Source organism: Salvia hispanica, chromosome 3, assembly GCF_029641045.1.
Source record: "Salvia hispanica isolate PSC_SH4W2 chromosome 3, Shi_PSC_v1, whole genome shotgun sequence".
Lineage (NCBI taxonomy): Eukaryota > Viridiplantae > Streptophyta > Magnoliopsida > Lamiales > Lamiaceae > Salvia > Salvia hispanica.
Genome location: NC_142694.1, coordinates 65819434 through 65839388, shown reverse-complemented (window position 1 = coordinate 65839388; position 19955 = coordinate 65819434). Strand labels below are relative to the sequence as shown.

Sequence of the window (19955 nt, the reverse complement as noted above, 5' to 3'; positions counted from 1 at the left end):
GACATCACCGTCGCTCAGCCGCTGCCGCTGTTCCGCGGCGATTTCGTCTCCGTTGTTGGGAGAGCACAACCGCAACCTCCATGCCGTCAGCCACCGCCGTCGCCGTCCCGGCTGCTGCTTGCTCTCATCAGAACGTCGTCGCTGGTCAGGGGCACCATCGCTGTCTACGATGCCGCTGCTGCAACGTCGAAAGTCTGGTAGAGACGTCACCGCCGCTGAGCTGCCAGACGGAAACTTCAAAGTTAGAAACGGCGGGCTGTTGAGTTTGGAGGAGGATGTTTTAATTTTTTACTTTAAATTATTTTAGAATAAATAATTTTTATATTTGAAATAAATTAAAAATCTGATAAAATATTTAATTTGGTCAAAATCGGCTAAACATTTGTTTGACCGTTACTTTTAACGGTTCTGTCAATTTAGGACCGATATCGGTCCGAGTTTATTCGTGAGGGACCAAATAATCAAAAGATAATGTTAATGATCAAATTGATAAAACGGTCATATGTTAAGGACCATAATTGGCCTTTACTCTAGAATAAATTTCAATTAACCAAAGTTTACTTACAAATAACACCTTAGTCTTAAACATTTCAAGGGGATATAATCAACCAGACATCGATTAGGACATTAATGTAATAAGAATACTTACATAGTATTTAGTCAATAACTACTAGCCAAACTGTTAGGATTGAGTCCGGTTTCGAAAATCTCACATATTGACAAATTAAAGTATGTTACATACATTAATTTACAATAATAATTTTCGAGATCTCGTCATTTAATAAATAACAAGAAAAACTTATTTTACAATGTCATTTCAGTGTTATATTACACTAGTGTCATTCATCCTTGTGGTTATGAGACATTACGGTTGACACTGCATCCTTAGTTATGAGATTGAAAACACACTAGAGAGCTTAGGCCTGCTTATTCGGCCGGTTTTGGTTTTAACCGGGCCGATTAACCGGTTAACCGATTTAAAATTTTTATAATTCCTAAAATCGGAACAGGAACCAGCCGGTTAAGAACCGGTCGATTCCGGTTCCGAACCGGAACTGATGTGTAATTTTAATCAGAATTTATTTATAATTTTAAATAGTTCAATACTGAAAAAATAATAATCCAACGTCAAGAAATATGAAAAATAATACCTTCAAATTGAAATAAATACACAAAAAATACAAACCAACAATACAATAATATTCATATATGGATAAGAGTGATGCCAAGTGTAGTAGGTCGACTAGTTTATGTTAGCAATTTTTTTATAAAAAAATAGGAGTTCTAAACTTGAGCAATTTTATTTTTAAATTGAATTCCATCATCCCCTTTTTTTAGCTAAACAAATATTTAATGGATTTCCAATACTAATTGATCTTGTTGTGACTTTTTGGTTTATAAAGGAACAGTTAATAAATTATTCACAAACAGGTTTAAATCGTGTGTTACATAAATTTGTTATAAAGTTAAATTTCTATCATATGAAATGATATTGTATTTGTATATGTTCTTTTGAAAATTAAAAACTAACTTATGTTGTCCTACTCATTTTAATAACACCTGGTTGATACCATGGTTATTTTTTTTTACTAAAGTCCAATTTCGGTCCCATACATTTTTCATAAAATTCTTTATGGATCCCATACATTAAGTTTATGACATTTTGGTCTCCTAACATATTGTTTTGATACATTTTGGTCCCAAACAAAGTCACAAACTTAATGTATGAGATCCAAAAAGAATTTTATGGAAAATGTACGGTATCCAAATTGGACTTTATTCCTAGATTATAATTAAGTTATTAAATTGATCAAACATTTTCACTGTTAATTTTAACAGAACATGGTTATTTTGGACCAAAACAATATGTTATGGACCAAAAGGCACAAACTTAATGTATGAGACCAAAAAGAATATTAGGGCAAATGTAAGGGACCAAAATTGGACTTTAGTCTTTTTTTTCTAAAAAGCCCATTTTGTTTGATAGGCAAGTTATGAAATACTCTCTCCGTCCACAAACAATAAATCTATTATTGTTCGGCATGAGTTTTAATGTAGAATTGGTAAAGTAAGAGAGATGAGGAGAAAAAAAGTAGGTAAAGTAAGAGAGATAGAGGGAAAAAGTGAGTAAAGTACGAGAGAGGGAAGAAAAAGTGGGAAAAATGTGAGAGATAAACTTTCCATTTTTAGAAAGTGATCTATTTTTTGTGGATGTCCCAAAATGACAAAAGTGATCTATTTTTTATGGACGGAGGGAGTAATAAATACATATACAATGACAAATTTGACCTTAATAAATTCATTTATTTTCTGGATTGTCTTTTGTATTGACCTAATCAAATCTTTTAAATTTCTTTATATTTTACGTGGCAAACAAAAAAGAATATCACATTTGGCTTTCTTTTTTCTCCCTCCTTAATACTCACACGCGGCGGCTTCTTGTTCTTCTTATGAATAGTGAATAAATCATCATCACGCCTCTTGTTCATTTGTTTATGTTTATCAGTTCATCGAAATAAAAAAATAAGGTCAATGTCAAGAATGTAGTTGCCTCGTGTATTGCTTATTCTGAAGCTTTGTGTATGATCACAATGGAGCATTTAAGATAATTTCTCATTTGGATGTCAAATGCTTTTGCTTTTTTTCCTTTCTATGTTCCTTAGTTGATTTTGCTCATTTGAAGCCTTTTTTTCAATTGATCCTCTCTTTCTCTTTAATGGCATGAAAAATAACATTGCTGCATTATCTCTATCTCCATGTACAAGTCCTTAAGCAGTTAAGCACAATTTTGGAGACTTTGTTAGTATGCAAAAGAACCTACACATACTTTGCTATATTCACAACCATATGAGTAACTTTGATGTAAATAAATTTTGAATATTTTGATTCCAAGTTTTTGGCCATGAAATGGCTGAAAATTTGAAATTGGTAGATTCTTGTGAAATCCACAGTCAAGCACGCGTGAAAGCAACTCATCAGTTGCTGCATTTGAGGAAACACATACGAGCATTCTTGGCTTTGGTCAAGATGGAAGGACGAGCACAATTCACAATTCAAATGATTTAAATACTCAAAATCAGGCATGCCTTCAAAAAAATTTAAGAACAACACAATAATTTGTCAAACAAAAACTCATGTTCTATGCACCCAAAACATTTCCAAAATGGTTTGAAGCCCCAAAATTGTCAACATATTCATGAGCTACGTAACAAAATTATGAAAAGTTTTTACTCCAGAAATTCGCAGCATATCCATGAGTTACACACAAAATTACCATGCTAAACAAAATAAATAATGCTATATTGTTGGCAAAAAAAATAGAACAATGAACAATTACACTGCATGAATTAATGAAATCAATATAGATCTGCTTAATTAATAGTGAATCGCTGATTTGTGAAAGACCAGCCCAAAATGCTACAAAAAAAGAAGGAAATTCTTGAGCTGAAAATTCATGAAACTATGATTCGAGATGTAGAAAGTAAGAAATTGTAAATTCAACTATCCTGTTTGGAAAATCACTGGCGTGTTCAATTTGATAAACATATGAACAAGTTTTTGTTCCCAACTTTATTCAACAAAAGGAAATCGGTAATATTGAATTGGGTGTTCAAAATCGCAATAATTCAACAATAGGGCAGCAACGAATTGATAACTCAGAAATAATTCATTATGAAAAAGAAGATAAAGAGAGAAATAGAGAACGATCTATAATTGATAAACACTCACCGGATGAAATTTTGTAGATATTAGTGATCTGCTTGAAGAGCTTTGGAAAAAAGTATATTGTGAGATTGAGGGAGAGAAACCATTGAAACAATGGTGGAAGAAAAGGGAAGAAAAGTTGTTTGAGATTGAAAGAGAGAAAAGATTGAGGCAGAATTTTAAATCTGGGAGATAAATTTTATGAAAGAAGAAATAACAATGGAAGAAAAAAAGGGTATGGTAGAGATAAATTTTTTAATCTGGGTACAAGAATGGAGGCAAAATTGTATCCGACGAATTTGGAGAGATACGTATAAGCTCATTTTGACGCTAAATCTGTCGGGCCGAGATGGGCTATAGAGAAAAACAGAGGCTTGTAAGATTGTGTAACTATGTTAGCAAACACTTAGAAATGTATAGATACAAATCTATATATGGGCATTACTAGGTCATCAAATGAGCCTATAGTTTTTATTGGTCATCTTCTAGTTTTTTCCACTATCCATCTCTCTCACAGTTGTTTTTGACGACGTTAACAAAACAAAATTAACAGAATATGACTAAACCCTAACAAAAAAAAAAACTAAACAACTATTAACAGAATATGATTTTGAAATATGATTACTCTCAACTAATTGAGAAAAGGAAGTGAATAAGTTACCAAATTTTTCTCATATCCAGTTAAGCTAATCATATAATTCCTCCGTCTCACACATTCTTGAGTGGCACGAGATTTTAAGATGTGTTGTTAGGTGAAATTAAGTAGAGAGGAAAAATGTGATTGAATATTTTAATGAGAATAAAAAGAAAGTGGTGATTTTGATTGGAATAAACAGAAAAGGAAAAGTGGTCATCTTGAATGAGACGGAACGGATATTTCAACCTTCCTTGAAACAATAAAAATTACTACGCCATTACTACTTAAACCATTTTTTAAAAACACTAGTAATAAAAATTATTATTACTAGTTTGGACATAAGTAAGAAATACTATTAAAGTTCAATACTCAATTTTCCACCTTTTTTCACATTTACGTTTCGATGAAATATCAGTTAAATATTCAAACTTTCAAATTTAAATATTTATGTCCCAAATAAGGAGGTGACAACAGAGTTTTCTAGAAGGAACGGCGTCGTTTGTACCAAAAACAAGCTTTCTCTTTTCACTCACCTTTTCCCATTTTTAAATTTTTTTTTTAATTTCTTATCTCCGCCTTTTTCCTCTCTAATTTTCCGTCTTCATAATTTTGTCAACAGAAATCCACCGGCGGTTCACTTCCTCAAATATCGCCGCCGGAAACCAAGATTTCCGCCGTCGAAGCCTCGGATCTACTCTGCACTACTCTTCTGTACGTGAGTATACGCACAATCATTTCTTTGATTTTCTGCTTTATTAGGAATTAGGAACTCTGGTTTGAGTATCACATTTATTGAAGAATTTATGTTTCATTACGGGAATTAAGATGTCAAACCTTACTTACGTTTGTCACTGCTCTCTATATTGTTTGGATTTAAGTAAGAGTTAGTAATATTGACGTTTATCATGGAATGTGAGTGATTTTGCGATCGGTGATTCCTCAATCGATGGAGGGAAGTGTATCTACAATAGCTAATATTAGCGGTTAAAATGTTGTTTATGATTCGATTCGATGCAATTAGCAATAGCAATACTTTGGAGGGCGTGGACCACCATTTGACTGCTGAATTTCAACTTGTAAAATGGTTTCAGATGCTTAGAATTTTGGTGCTTCAGTGTAGTGGAGTTGATAGGCGTGGATCACCAAGTTCCAACTAACATCTGTTGCATTGTTTGGAATAATTTTATCAAATTATCTAAAATGGCCAATACTAGTCAATCAGCATGCACCAAAATATTAGGGGAAATGTGGATTTATTCATTTCTTGGATTCAAATGCACAAGTTTTGATTGTTGCTGCACTTCCTGTATTATGATTTCCTGCAATTCTCTCTAGGATTAGTTGCGGTATAGGGTGTTGAAAAATAACTTAGTTTGGTATGTTGCTTAAGCAATAATTGAAGCTGTGATAATGGAGCATTATGTATGGGATTAGGTGTGGGTAGAACATTTACTTCTGATGCTGTACTACTTTTGCATAAAAAAGTTGTATCCCAGTTTTAAACTCATATGCTATATACGGGCAAGGAAGATATATTTTTAAGCCTTTGTTTATAGCCTTATATTGCTTTTCAAATATCACAATTCTTGTATTTCTGAAGAGATGGCATTCTTGGTCTGCTGAATATCCTAATTCAGTTTCAATCACGTTTTCTTTTACTTGATCAGATTACTTGTTGAAAGGTGAAACTTTCTGTTAGTAATGGGACGTTTAAGGTTACAATCTAGTATTAATGCAATTGAAGAGGAACCAGAGGACTGTGAGGCTACCTCTTCCACTAAGGCTACGATGGGATCTATGATTAATTCAGAGATTGGAGCAGTACTGGCAGTCATGAGAAGGAATGTGAGATGGGGAGGTCGTTATGTATCCGGTGAAGATCAGTTGGAGCACTCTCTCATTCAGTCTCTTAAAAACTTGAGAAGACAAGTGTTTTCATGGCAACATGACTGGCGATCAGTCAATCCTTCCTTGTATCTCCAGCCATTTCTTGATGTGATTCGGTCAGATGAAACAGGGGCTCCAGTTACTGGTGTTGCATTGTCATCCGTGTACAAGATTTTGACTCTTGATGTACTGGATAAAAATACAGTCAATGTTGATGATGCCATGCATCTGGTAGTTGATGCAGTTACGAGCTGTAGATTCGAGGTAACTGACCCTACATCTGAAGAGGTTGTATTAACAAAGATACTTCAGGTTCTATTGGCTTGCATGAAAAGTAAAGCATCAGTGATGTTGAGCAATCAACATGTGTGTACCATTGTGAACACCTGTTTCCGGGCAGTACATCAAGCTGGTGCAAAAGGAGAACTCTTGCAGAGGATAGCTCGTCATACAATGCATGAACTTATTAGATGCATTTTTTCGCACCTTCCAGATGTTGACAATACAGAACGGTCAATAGTTAAGGGAGGCAGTTCTATAAAAAATGAGGTAGTAATTTTCTTCAATCTTTCATTTGATTGTTAACACTGGAGAGGAACCAGAACGGTCGATAGCTTGTGATTGATTTTTAATAGTTATGTTTATATCCTGAAGTCAGAGATTTTGAAATCCCAGTTTAATCAAGGTTGAGCACCTCAAATGTTGTTTTCTGGTCTATTATATTCATGTGGGTGTCACTTGGACAAAAAGAAAGATAAGACTGATGCAATTGGAGTTATAAGGGACACTGTCCCACTGGATAAAATTTTGTTGGATAGGCTGATAATGTTCTCTCTAATTTGCTAACTTCAGAGTGCGTCGGTGCTGTATCTAATTGTGATGCTTGTCGCTCAATTAGCACTATTTATATGTGTTGGTCTTCGTGGGGATTGATCACTGATGCTTTATTTGTTCTGTTTTCTCATTACATTTGGAACCTTCCATGTTATTTTGTAACAGGCTGTTGCACATGATCCTGATTACAGTTTCATCGGTAAAGCAGAAAATGGCAGTGGAAATTCTGAGTATGATGGTCGACTCTCCACTGGAGTTTTGAGTTCTGCATCTGGCCATGTGAACAGTATGATGGATGAGAATAGTGCCAGGGGTGACAATGGGAAGGATGTAGTTCCATATGATTTGCATTTAATGACAGAACCATATGGTGTACCCTGCATGGTTGAAATTTTTCATTTTCTTTGTTCGTTGCTTAATGTCGCTGAGCATACAGGGATGGGTCTGAGAGAAAATTCGATATCATTTGACGAAGATGTGCCTCTATTCGCATTAGGTTTGATTAACTCGACAATTGAATTAGGTGGCCCAGCTATACGACAGCATCCCAGATTGTTGAGTTTGATACAGGATGAGTTATTTCGTAACCTTATGCAGTTTGGGCTGTCAATGAGTCCCTTGATTCTTTCTATGGTCTGTAGCATTGTTCTTAATGTATATCAGCATTTGCGCACTGAGCTGAAACTTCAGCTTGAAGCGTTCTTCGCATGTGTGATTTTGAGACTTGCACAAAGCCGATATGGAGCTTCATACCAGCAGCAGGAGGTTGTAATGGAGGCACTAGTTGATTTCTGTAGGCAAAAAACCTTCATGGTAGAAATGTATGCAAATTTAGATTGTGATATAATGTGCGGCAACATGTTCGAAGAACTTGCTAATTTGTTGTCAAAGAGTGCGTTTCCAGTGAATTGCCCTCTCTCCAGCATGCATATTCTTGCCCTAGATGGTCTAATTGCAGTGATCCAGGGAATGGCTGAGAGGATTGGCAATGTATCAGCTGGTTCTGAATCAAATCCTGTAAATCTTGAGGAGTATACACCGTTCTGGATGGTGAAATGCGACAATTATAGTGATCCTGATTATTGGGTCCCTTTTGTTCGCCGAAGGAGGTACATAAAAAGAAGATTGATGATCGGAGCTGATCACTTCAATCGGGATCCAAAGAAAGGGCTAGAATTTCTCCAAGGAACACATCTGTTGCCCGACAAACTTGATCCACAGAGTGTAGCTTGCTTTTTCCGCTATACAGCTGGACTAGATAAAAATCTCGTTGGAGATTTTCTTGGGAATCACGATGACTTTTGTGTCCAAGTTCTCCATGAATTTGCAGGAACATTTGATTTTCAAGACATGAACCTTGATACTGCATTAAGGCTCTTTCTGGAGACTTTTCGGCTGCCTGGGGAATCTCAGAAGATACAAAGGGTGCTAGAGGCATTTTCTGGGAGATACTATGAGCAATCACCTCTAATTTTAGCTAATAAGGATGCTGCCCTCTTGCTGTCTTATTCGATCATCATGCTTAATACCGATCAGCATAACGTACAGGTGAAGAAAAAGATGTCAGAAGAAGATTTTATAAAGAATAACAGGCACATCAATGGAGGCAGTGACCTACCTCGTGAGTTCCTCTCTGAGCTCTATTACTCCATCTGCAAGAATGAGATCCGCACCACACCTGAACAAGGAGCAGGTTTTGCTGAAATGACTCCTAGCAGATGGATTGATTTGATGCACAAGTCCAAAAAAACCCCTCCATTCATAGTTGCAGATTCCAGAACCTACCTTGACCATGATATGTTTGCAATCATGTCTGGTCCAACAATTGCTGCTATCTCTGTGGTATTTGATCATGCAGAATATGAGGATGTTTACCAAACATGTATAGATGGATTCTTGGCTGTCGCTAAGATATCTGCCTGTCATCATCTTGAAGATGTTTTGGATGACCTTGTTGTGTCTCTATGTAAGTTCACAACACTCCTGAACCCCTCATCTGTAGAGGAACCTGTTCTGGCCTTTGGTGATGATGCAAAAGCTAGAATGGCCACGGTTACAGTTTTCACTATTGCAAATAGGTATGGAGATTTTGTGCGTACTGGTTGGAGAAATATTCTGGATTGCATCTTAAGATTGCACAAGCTTGGCCTTCTGCCTGCTCGTGTGGCCAGTGATGCAGCAGATGATACGGAAATGTCATCTGATCCAGGACATGGGAAGCCTCTTACAAACTCACTGTCTTCCGCTCATATGCAAACGATTGGTACACCAAGGAGGTCCTCAGGCCTTATGGGTCGATTCAGCCAGCTTCTGTCTCTTGATACTGAAGAGCCAAGGTCTCAGCCCACTGAACAACAACTGGCTGCTCATCAACGGACGCTTCAGACGATCCAGAAGTGCCATATTGATAGCATCTTTACTGAGAGCAAGTTCTTGCAAGCTGATTCCTTATTGCAGCTTGCACGGGCTCTTATATGGGCTGCTGGACGACCGCAGAAGGGAAATTCCTCGCCCGAGGATGAGGACACTGCAGTGTTCTGTCTGGAACTGCTGATTGCAATTACTTTGAACAACCGTGACCGAATTGGGCTTCTCTGGCCAGGTGTTTATGATCACATAGCAGGTATAGTTCAGTCAACTGTAGTGGCTTGTGCCTTGGTTGAGAAGGCAGTTTTTGGACTTCTTCGCATTTGCCAGCGACTGCTTCCATACAAGGAGAATCTCGCTGATGAACTTCTGAGATCACTACAACTGGTTCTGAAGCTTGATGCTCGAGTTGCCGACCAATACTGTGAGCAGATAACACAGGAGGTCAGCCGCTTGGTCAAAGCAAATGCTACTCACATCCGATCTCCAATGGGCTGGCGAACCATTGCTTCTTTACTTTCTATCACAGCCAGACACCCTGATGCTTCTGAATCTGGATTCGAAGCCCTCTCATTCATAATGGCTGATGGAGCCCACCTAGCCCCGGCTAATTTCGTACTTTGTGTGGATGCAGCTAGGCAGTTTGCAGAATCTCGCATTGGACAGACTGATAGATCGGTCCATGCTGTGGATCTCATGGCAGGATCCGTTTCTTGTTTGGTACATTGGGCCCAAGATGCTAGGGAAGCTATGTCCGAATCAGAAGCATCAAAATTGTGTCAGGACATCGGTGAGATGTGGCTGAGGCTTGTCCAAGGATTGAGGAAGGTTTGTCTGGACCAGAGGGAAGAAGTTAGAAACCACGCTCTCCTATCATTGCAAACGTGCCTGACTGGAGTTGACGAGATTTGCCTTCCTATTGGCTTCTGGCCACAGTGCTTCGAAATGGTGATATTCACAATGCTTGATGACTTGGCTGAAATTGCTCAAGGGAACCCTCAAACTCAAAAAGAATACCGGAACATAGAAGGAACGCTCGTTCTTGCCTTGAAACTGCTCACGAAAGTGTTGTTACATTTGCTCCAGGAGCTCTCACAACTGTCGAGCTTCTGCAAGCTGTGGCGCAATGTGATTGGCCGGATGGAGAAGTACATGAAACTCAAGGTTAAAAGGGGAGAGAAGGTTCAGGAGCTGGTCCCAGAACTTCTCAAGAACACATTGCTCGTCATGAAGATGAAGGGGGTGCTCGTCCCCACTAGTACCCTCGGGGGAGACAACGTGTGGGAGCAGACATGGTTGCACGTGAACAAGGCATTTCCATCTCTGCAGTCGGAGGTGTTCCCGAATCAAGATTCAGAGTCATTGCAATCTAATGAAGGCGAGATGGGTTCTGCCTAGACAGGTAGATGACATTGGTAGCTACCATATTGTGTTTATTCTGATGTTCATTTTTCGGAGTGAAATCTACCACAATTGTATCATTTAGACTTAGGCCGGTAGGTTAAATGTTTCCGATAAAGGCACAATTGGGCTTGATTTTGGTCTTCTCTTAGTAGGAAGTTTTTTTGCATTGTACAGAATGTGAAATTCTAAGTTTTATTTGAACTGTCACACTTTCTGGAATCTAGACTGTCGTCAAATCAAACATCTTTGCATGCCCATTTGCTCGTTTATTACTCTTTGAAAACAACTAACTAAAAATTAGACAAAGTTGTAAATGACGTGGATTTTAATGCACAATTGATAAAGTATGAGAGAGGGAGGGAGGGAAAAAGTGGCGAAAGTAGTGTTAGTGGGATTGTAGGATCCACGTTTAGAATAATGTGTAGTTAGAATAATGTGTTAGTATTCATTTAAAACTTTATGTAGTTAGAATTGGTCTATATTTGGTGGACAATCCAAAATGATAAAATTAGTCTATTTTTTTTGGACGAAAGTAGTATTTCTTTTTGGGCGAAAAAACAACTAACTAAAGTGTTGGAGTATTTCACTATACGGGATTATTGATAATTTTCTTATTTTTTCTTAATTTTTATTTATCAACTCTATACTTTTTTTGATATTATCAGTAATTAGAAATTTTATGGAGATTAAAGCTGATGGGTCATGGGTCCCTTATGTGAAAAAAAAAATTCAATCATTAAAACGACATTGATTTAATAGAAGGTAATTCTTCAGTAAATATATGAACTTTTGAGAGTGTTAGGTTTTTCTTTCAAACTTTAATGATAGTCTTGAATTTTATCAAACATATTTTTCGCTAATGTGCAACACTTTGTTTGAAACTTGGATAAGAAGCACATATCAATGTAACAAGCACATAGTGAGACGAGTTATCGATTTGAGTGATATTCAACTATTGAGATAAAAGAATTGTGTGATTGCACAATGTGTGCATATCACCTATAAATTGCAATTTTACTAGTACATTGAATTGTAAAAATATTGAACCAAATGGAATTGAAAAGATAAAAATCGCAAATATCACAAAATTTAATTCATGACATGGACAGTAGACTAATCATAGAACAGTTTAAGAAAAAAAAAATATGAAAAAAATCATTTGCTTAGAGAGAAATAACTAATCGTATGTCGTCACAATCTCACAACATTGATCGAAATCTTAGTTTAAAATTTATAATTCATGCATGCAAGGACATTATAGATAATCGTAAAAGAGGGAGATGAAGAAGGCATTTTAAATCTCCAAGCTTATGAAGCAATTATATAAAGAGAAATTAAGTTTTAATAATGCAACGCAATTAATTAAATCCCCTAATTTAGGGGTGAACAAAAAAACACGAAAACTGAATATCCGAACTGAAACAAACCGTAATTTTGAAATTCAGTTAGAGTTTTTCGGTTTTCCGGTTTCGATTTTAAAAATAAAAAAAATTGTTATTTCAGTTCAGGCGAAAAAAAAAAAACCAAAAAACCCAAAAAACGAATTATATTTTAAATATAATATTATTTATACATATATATTCTATTAATTTAATATATTATATATAACCGAAAAAATGAAAAAACTGAAAAGGTTTTAGTGACTCAAGCATTTTAATTAAAACCCCGAGCTCACGCAGAAATGGCAGACATGATACTTCCTTTGTAGCATAATAGATGCCATACTTTCTGTTTTAGTTCCACAAAAGATGTACTCCCTCCGTTCCATAGTAATGGAGGCGTTTCTTTTCGGCACGGAGATTAAGAAAAATTGTGTTAGGTGAGTTAAGTAAAGGGAGAATAAAGTGGAAAAAGAAAAAAGGTAGAGAGATGAAGAGAGAAAAAAAATAAGGGAGAGTAAAGTAGGTGTGGAAAAATGTGTTGATTTTTACTAAAAAGGGAAATGACTCTATTACTATGGAACGTACCAAAATGGCAAAATGACTCTATTACTATGGAACGAAGGGAGTACATTTCATTTTTTGCTAAAAAGTTATCTCTCATAATAAAATAAATAAACTATTTTCTCTTTCCACTTAACACACAAAATAAATTTTTTTGCATGTGTTCACGAAGTATCTCAAGTACTCAGCCTTGCATAGGGATGTCAATCGGGTCAACCCAGCGGATTTCGGGCCAACCTTATCGGGTTGCGGGTAAATCGGGCACGGGTTAGTCGGGTTGTGATTTTTTTCGGGTTATAAAATTTCAACCCTGACCCTAAAAACTCGGGTTTTGGGCTAGCCCAACGGGTTCATCAGGTTGCTGCTGATAAAATTAACATGTGAACAATCCAATAAATAATGATGAAAATCAGTTATATTTATAAAATGCAAAACATTTAACTATGATAAATTTGATAATTTGAGATATATGCTTAAACTCAAACATAAACATGATCAAATATTAAAACTTGAGATTTGTGCAAAATGAAATATAAACATATTTTGAGAAAATTGAAATATAATTTAACCCATGTTTTAGAAATTTAAATATTTTTTAGTGATTTTGAAGTTTCTAATTTATTTATCTATTATTATATTGATAAAAATTTAATATATAATTTATATATTTAATGTAAAATTGAAAGTTATTTTTCTAGTTATCTATTTAATAAAAATAATCCATAAAGTGACGAATTAGGAGTCAAATAAATAGAACAATGTAACTTTTATCATGTTTTCGGGCTAGCCCATCCGGTTTTCGGGTCTGGCCCTAACGGGTTGCGGGTTAATCGGTGCGGGCTAATCAGATTGTAATTTTATTGGGCTATATATTTTCAACTCTAACCCTATAAATTTAACGAGCTATTCGGGCCAACCCACGGGTTACGGATTGCACTACATCCCTAGCCCTGCTTGCATATGTTTTAAAATGTGCAGGTTAAGCTGTGATGAGCACGGTGGGTCAAGCAAGCCCGTTGAAGAAGTTGCCTATTTTATGTCACATTTGTTGTCATCTCGGTTTCGTTTGGTGAAGTTATCATTCTTACACGCTAATGTTAAATTAGGAATCAATCATATTATCTTTTTCACATAGTGATATTTGGAAAATGGAGATAGCAAATTATCGATCTAGACTTTTTTTGGAGTTAGATTCATAGTAGACTTAATGAAAATATAGTAATCAGTTTATTAATTAATGTGTTTAATTTGAGAGAGAAAAGGTGAATGTGAGTATTAAATGGAGAGATAAAGAAAGTTGAATATTTAATTATAAAGAGAAAAAGTGATTGAATATATTAATTGAAGAGATTTCCAAAAATAGAATTGTGTCATTTTTTTTAGGACAAACTAAGAGATCTATAAAAAATACAAAGTAGATCTAATATTAGGAGACTAGTCTTTCAAACATGTAGAAATTAAAAATATTATGCAACCAAACCATCAAGATTCATTTTAGAGTGAACTACAAAAATGGTCTCTGGATTATAGATTTATTTCATCCATAGTCCCTGGACTTTAAAAATATCGTCAGATATTCCTAGACTAAGAATTTATCTCGAAAATAGTACATTTTCACTGTTTTCGGTCGAAAATACCCTTTTGGGGGATTTTGGGGATTTGGGCAATTTGGTCTGTTTACACTTTTAATATTTTAAATCTGATATTATTTTAGTTATGTACTAAATCTGATATTATTCAAAATTATCATTCTTCTTCTCTTTTGTCATTCTTCACTTTGTTTCTTTATTTCAATATTAGATTTAATTTTATAAAATTAAATTTTAAATTTTAATTTAAAAATATTAAAAAAAATTTAATTAACCCTTAGTCCAGGAAACATTTTTTTTAGTTCACTCTTCATTTTAAGATAAATCTACCATGCGAAGCCGCTCTTTTTTGGCGGCCCATTCCACATCAGCCGCGATTCCAATCCAAAAATGAAAGGAATAGCATACCCAAATCTTCTTCTCTTCGACAGCGTGGCTGGAGATGTAAAAGAAATGCTAAAGTAAAAGGGAAAAAACTGTTATGAAATTCAAGGCGCTATGAGATTATGTTCATTGCTACCCAAAAAATTAGCTTTCGCCCACTTCAAAGCCGCGCTCTTTACTTCTTCAGAGTCTTCCTATGGGACATGGCATTGTATCATCAAAGAAAGATTGTCCTTCTAATGACAAAGAAAGAAACAACATGAAAATGATCCCATATGCTTCGGATATAGGATCTATTATGTATGACATGATATCTACTAGGCTAGATGTGGCCTATGCGCTTAGCACGACAGGCAGATTTCAGCAAAATCCCGGTGAGGAACATTGGAAAACTGTTAAGACTATTCTTAAGTACCTTAGAAGGACTAAAGAATATTTCTTAGTCTATGGTGGACAACCAGAGTTATCAGTTACAGGGTATACTGATGCTAGTTTCCAAACAGACAATGACGACTATAAGTCTCAGTCTGGATATGTTTTTATCCTCAATGGTGGAGCAGTGAGCTGGAATAGTTCCAAACAAGGTACAACTGCCTATTCCACCACCGAAGCCGAGTATATTGCTGCATCTGGGCTGCAAAAGAAGTTGTTGCTTTGTTAGAGTTCGTTAAGGAATTGGGTGTCGTTCCGTGTGCCAGCAGAGCAATACCTTTGTACTGTGACAACACTGGTGCTGTTGCGCAAGCAAAAGAACCCAGAGCTAGGAACAGGAACAAGCATGTTCCTAGAAGATATCATCTGATCAGAGAAATAATTGAAAGAGACGACATAAAATTAGAAAGAGTACCCACTGATGATTGTTAAAATGTTTGTATTTATTCTAAATATTTGTTCCCTTGAATTATGACTGTCGTTAATGGGATGAGACATTAATGATATAGTATAATTCTAAAATAGCCCTAACCAATGATCATTAAGAATGAGATATTGATGATATGTTATAGGTTAGCATGGGGTTTGCATCACATTCTTCGAGAATGTAGTTGTTCTCACAACTATGAGATATTTGATACTCGTGATGGAGACATGGTATACTTTGGAGAATATTGGTATACCCTACTATTAAACTGTTTTGTTAAGTGTTTGCAGTTTATTAGTGCATGAAGTATGTAATAGTCCTGGGATCTGAGGTGATTACACATTTTATTTGTTGAGTGGTGTGCTTTGACCTTGTACAACGTTTTGCCTCCCCTCGGAGGATTAAGACACAGACTTGTGTTGGGTACATCATAAGATAAATGAAAATGGTAGTTGAGCCAAGAATGAGATTCATTCCTCGATTAGAATTTCGAGAGAACACTAAAATTCTCTATATTACTTGACCACTAAGTCATTGGCCAATGCAAAGATATATTCGATTAAAGTAATTGAATATGATCGAATGGGTCATTTAATAAAGATGAGATAAAGTGATTGAGCTATTTGGATGACACTTGACAAATCTTAGGCTCAATCGGGTGGTTCATAATGAAAGGATATTACTATAAACTTTGTGTAAAGGCTTGTTTACCGAATTCACGTAAACGTCCTTCATATATCGAGCTATGCTGCCAACGCAGTCTAGGAGTTTTGTTCAGACTTCGGTTTGATTGTCGTCGATAATGGGGCCTAAAGGGCCACACTTTCAGTGTATTGTTGATTCAAGGGTACAAAGTTAGAGCTGCGTATTATATCTAATGCTAGTCCAAGTGGGAGATTGAAAGAAAATGTACTAGATTAGATTAATAGGAAATAATTCTATTGGGCTTGGCCCAATGTTACAATTATTCTATTATATATATGCTCTATTATAGAGAAAAAAAGATATAGAAAACCTAATTCTCTAAGAGAGAAAGCGACGCAAGAATCTATAACGTTCAACAAGAGATTTCCTAGCTTTCTATATAGAACGATTGTACCGAGGAATTGTTCCTGCATCGGATCAGATACACGTGGACCTCGATAGTGGTAGATTCATCTTGCAGGATTCGTACAATCAATGGAAGATAACGACACAACAAGTAAGATTTATTTCCGTTGTGTTTTACATGCTCAACTTGCAATATGATTATGAATCTAGATCTGTTATTCTTGTATGCTATTTCCGTTGCGCTCATTAGATGAATACAAGAATACCTAACACATATGAATTGGATAAGACTGCCGCCCCAATGAATTTTGAGATTCATCAACAAAAGCATCACTATCTTTTTCTCCTACATCATACATGCTCAACATCCTACGCATGATAACATTTGCGATCTATACATCTATAAAAGGGGAGTTTTGGTGATAATAACAAAAATGTCATAGAGAATATTTTAATAAAGTTATAAAGTAAAAAGATTTTTATTTTTCTTATAGTAATAATTAAGGGAAGTGGAAGTGGAAAAGTTTTAGAAAATAAATACTACTAATCATCTCCATAGATTTGAGATGAATCAGTCCATAAATACAACCATAAGCTTCTTCAATAACATCATAATACAAAAATGGGGGCGGTTACCGTTTCAATCATATGAGACTCGGATATTGTGTTATTAAGCTTAAGCTATACCAATCTCTGAAATTTAAGATGGGGAAAAGGATAGCAGCATAGAAATTTGCTATTTAAAAAAACAAGAAATTATCTATTGGAGTGAATGGAGAGCCAGAAGAGGACAAGACATTCAGAGGATAAATTAGCAAAGTCAAGGCTATAATTAAAACAGAGCTAAAATCTCCATCCTTTAAACATGTATGACTAATTTCATCATGGTTAGAAGACCATCCCAAACTTAAATGAAGTTACCCTCTGGAGTACATGCCTAAAAAAGCCGAGTAAAGAACGAAAATGAAATTACTGTTATTTTGAGCCAAAAGTGAACAGGGAACATACCAAGGAACTTAGCATTTTCAAGAATGACACGAGCATTTGAAATTGGACACGTGAGCTTACACAAACCATAGTTCAACCAAGAATGTGCCCAAAACTATCTTGTGACCACCTTTCAAGCAACCATGAGCTACTTATTTCAGCCATTTATATTAATAAAGTTTCTCTTGTCATTTTGGATTCTAACCCTAAACTTTTAAGAGCATACCTAAAATCAGGCATCGGAACTGGACATTTGATTCATGAAAAGTAAAATGAATTTCTGAATCTCAAATTCTCACAATTCAATGAGAAAAATGAAGCATTAAGGTACTGGGTAGGAGAGTAGGGCTTTGAGGGAAGAGAGCGAGCGCCGCTGACGGATGTTGGGGGGAATGCTAGGCGAGGAGCAGCTGAAGCAGTCCAACGGCGCAATGAGAAATCTCCGATTCACACACTTCACTCTGATTTGGGGGGATTATTTTGTATGTATTGCATAGAGTAGGCATGCACAAACCACAACCGAACCACCGGTTAACCGGCGGTTCGGAACCACCGGATCACAAACCGGAACTGGAACCGGCAGGCGGTTCGGCGGTTCTAGCGGGCCGGTTCAAGTTCAACAAAATGTGAAACCAGAACCGCCGGTTCCGAACTGCCGGTTCAACGGTTAAACCGACGGTTCAATTAATTTTGAATTATTTTTTTATAAAAATTGATTTTTATAATACATAAATTTAAATACAAGCAAATTGATATCAATAAAGAACTAACGAATAATAGTTCATGTAATAATATTTATTGTTAAATAATAATAATAAAAGATAGAGTATTATGTAGACAAAGAATGATGACACATCTATCATATAGTTATAAATAATGACTTTTATCCCACATTGAAAGAAAGACTAACACATCATTCTTTGTCTATATTACTCCTACTACTCTATCTTCTATTATTATAATTTAACAACAAATATTATTACATGAACTATTATTCGTTAGTTCTTTATCGATATCAATTTGCTTGTATTTAAATTTATGTATATGTTAACTAATAAATACTATTATGCACATTAAAAGAATAATTATTATACAAATTGTATAAACCTAACGATAACTATTATACAAATAAATATTTTTCAATATACAAATCATATTTCTCAATAATTATTTATATTTATTTTTATCTATATTGAATATATTCAAATAATAATTTTGTTTATATATATTATACAAAAAATGAAGAAAAGTAGAAGACAAATGAAAGTTTTGTATCCCTCATTGGAAAAAGATGAATGAATTCTCTAAACATGTATTTATAAAAGAAAATAGTTCAACACATATTGTCCCACATCGAAAATTTAACATAAAACATTCAATGATGTCTCTATAAATGAGAAAATCAAGAATGGTTTCAAAGAATTCATAAGAAAAAATAAATTAAAAGTGAACCGGTGAACCGGCCCGGAACCGGTGGATTTGGCCGGAAACCGGTGGTTTTGAACTGTCGCCGGAACCAACGGTTTTTTGAACTGGAACCGGAACCGCCTAAACCCTTGGCGGGCCGGTTCAGGTTCAACAATTTTTTGAACCGTGAACTGTCGGTTCCGAACCGGAACCGGCGGTTTTTGAACCGTGTGCACACCTAACATAGAGTTTATAAGTTCATATATTTGGTTATCCCTCACGAGATTTTTTTTGAAAAGTTAAGTGTTAAAGTGGGTCCGCCCCATGCCCCGGTTTGGAACAGGCGGTTTTTGAACCGTGTGCACTCCTAACTTAGAGTTTTTAAGTTCATATATTTGGTACTCCCTCACGAGATTTTTTTTGAAAAGTTAAGTATTAAAGTGGGTCCGCCCCATGCCCTCCCCCAAATAGTAGAGCAAGTTCAGGGATGCCAAACTTTATTTCAAAAGCACCAAGTTCTAACTTCATGCAAGTCTATCTCCATCCTTTGATAAAAGCTGAATTGAGCTACGATAATAAATCAGAGCTGTCGAAGGTAGGTTAAGAAGCAAAGGTGATGGGCGGCAAGTGATGAAGGCACTCAAGAAAGTGAGAGTGTGGGGGGTTTGAAACTTGTTTCACATTGAAAATTAAAAGAAAATGACTTCAAATTACACTATTTGAATTTTAATACTAGCATTTTATATTAGCTAGTTGTGATTTACATGAATCAAATAGCTCAATTAGTTATTTTGATATATTTTTAATATAAAAATAATAACTGCATATACCTTTAAAATACCTATTAAAATTTGAATATATTGATTTGACAGTTGCATGCATATTTAATTAATTATCCGAAG

At 35.5% G+C, this 19955-nt stretch overlaps 1 protein-coding gene and 1 pseudogene across 2 annotated transcripts; both read left to right on the top strand.

The window, feature by feature from the left end:
- The first annotated feature begins 4893 nt into the window (after nt 1-4893).
- LOC125211286 (ARF guanine-nucleotide exchange factor GNOM-like) lies at nt 4894-11053 on the top strand. Of its 2 annotated transcripts, none has more exons than XM_048111016.2 (3): nt 4894-5053; nt 6010-6778; nt 7229-11053. In XM_048111016.2, exons 2-3 carry the CDS (start codon nt 6044-6046, stop codon nt 10826-10828), a joined length of 4335 nt encoding a protein of 1444 aa, XP_047966973.2. In that variant the 5' UTR covers nt 4894-5053; nt 6010-6043; the 3' UTR covers nt 10829-11053. The 2 variants fall into 2 exon arrangements, with proteins under 2 accessions (XP_047966973.2, XP_047966972.2); XM_048111015.2 differs by having other exon boundaries at nt 4894-5057.
- Nucleotides 11054-14946: 3893 nt separating this feature from the next.
- LOC148931254 (secreted RxLR effector protein 161 pseudogene) lies at nt 14947-15411 on the top strand (annotated as a pseudogene).
- Nucleotides 15412-19955: the final 4544 nt, after the last annotated feature.

What these genes read in the sequence shown, in the direction of transcription:
- LOC125211286 (XM_048111016.2), top strand. Translation starts at nt 6,044, where the DNA reads ATGGGACGTTTAAGGTTACAATCTAGTATTAATGCAATTGAAGAGGAA. An exon ending in GCAGTTCTATAAAAAATGAG is followed by an intron (nt 6,779 to 7,228) that starts GTAGTAATTTTC and finishes ATTTTGTAACAG; the next exon opens with GCTGTTGCACATGATCCTGA.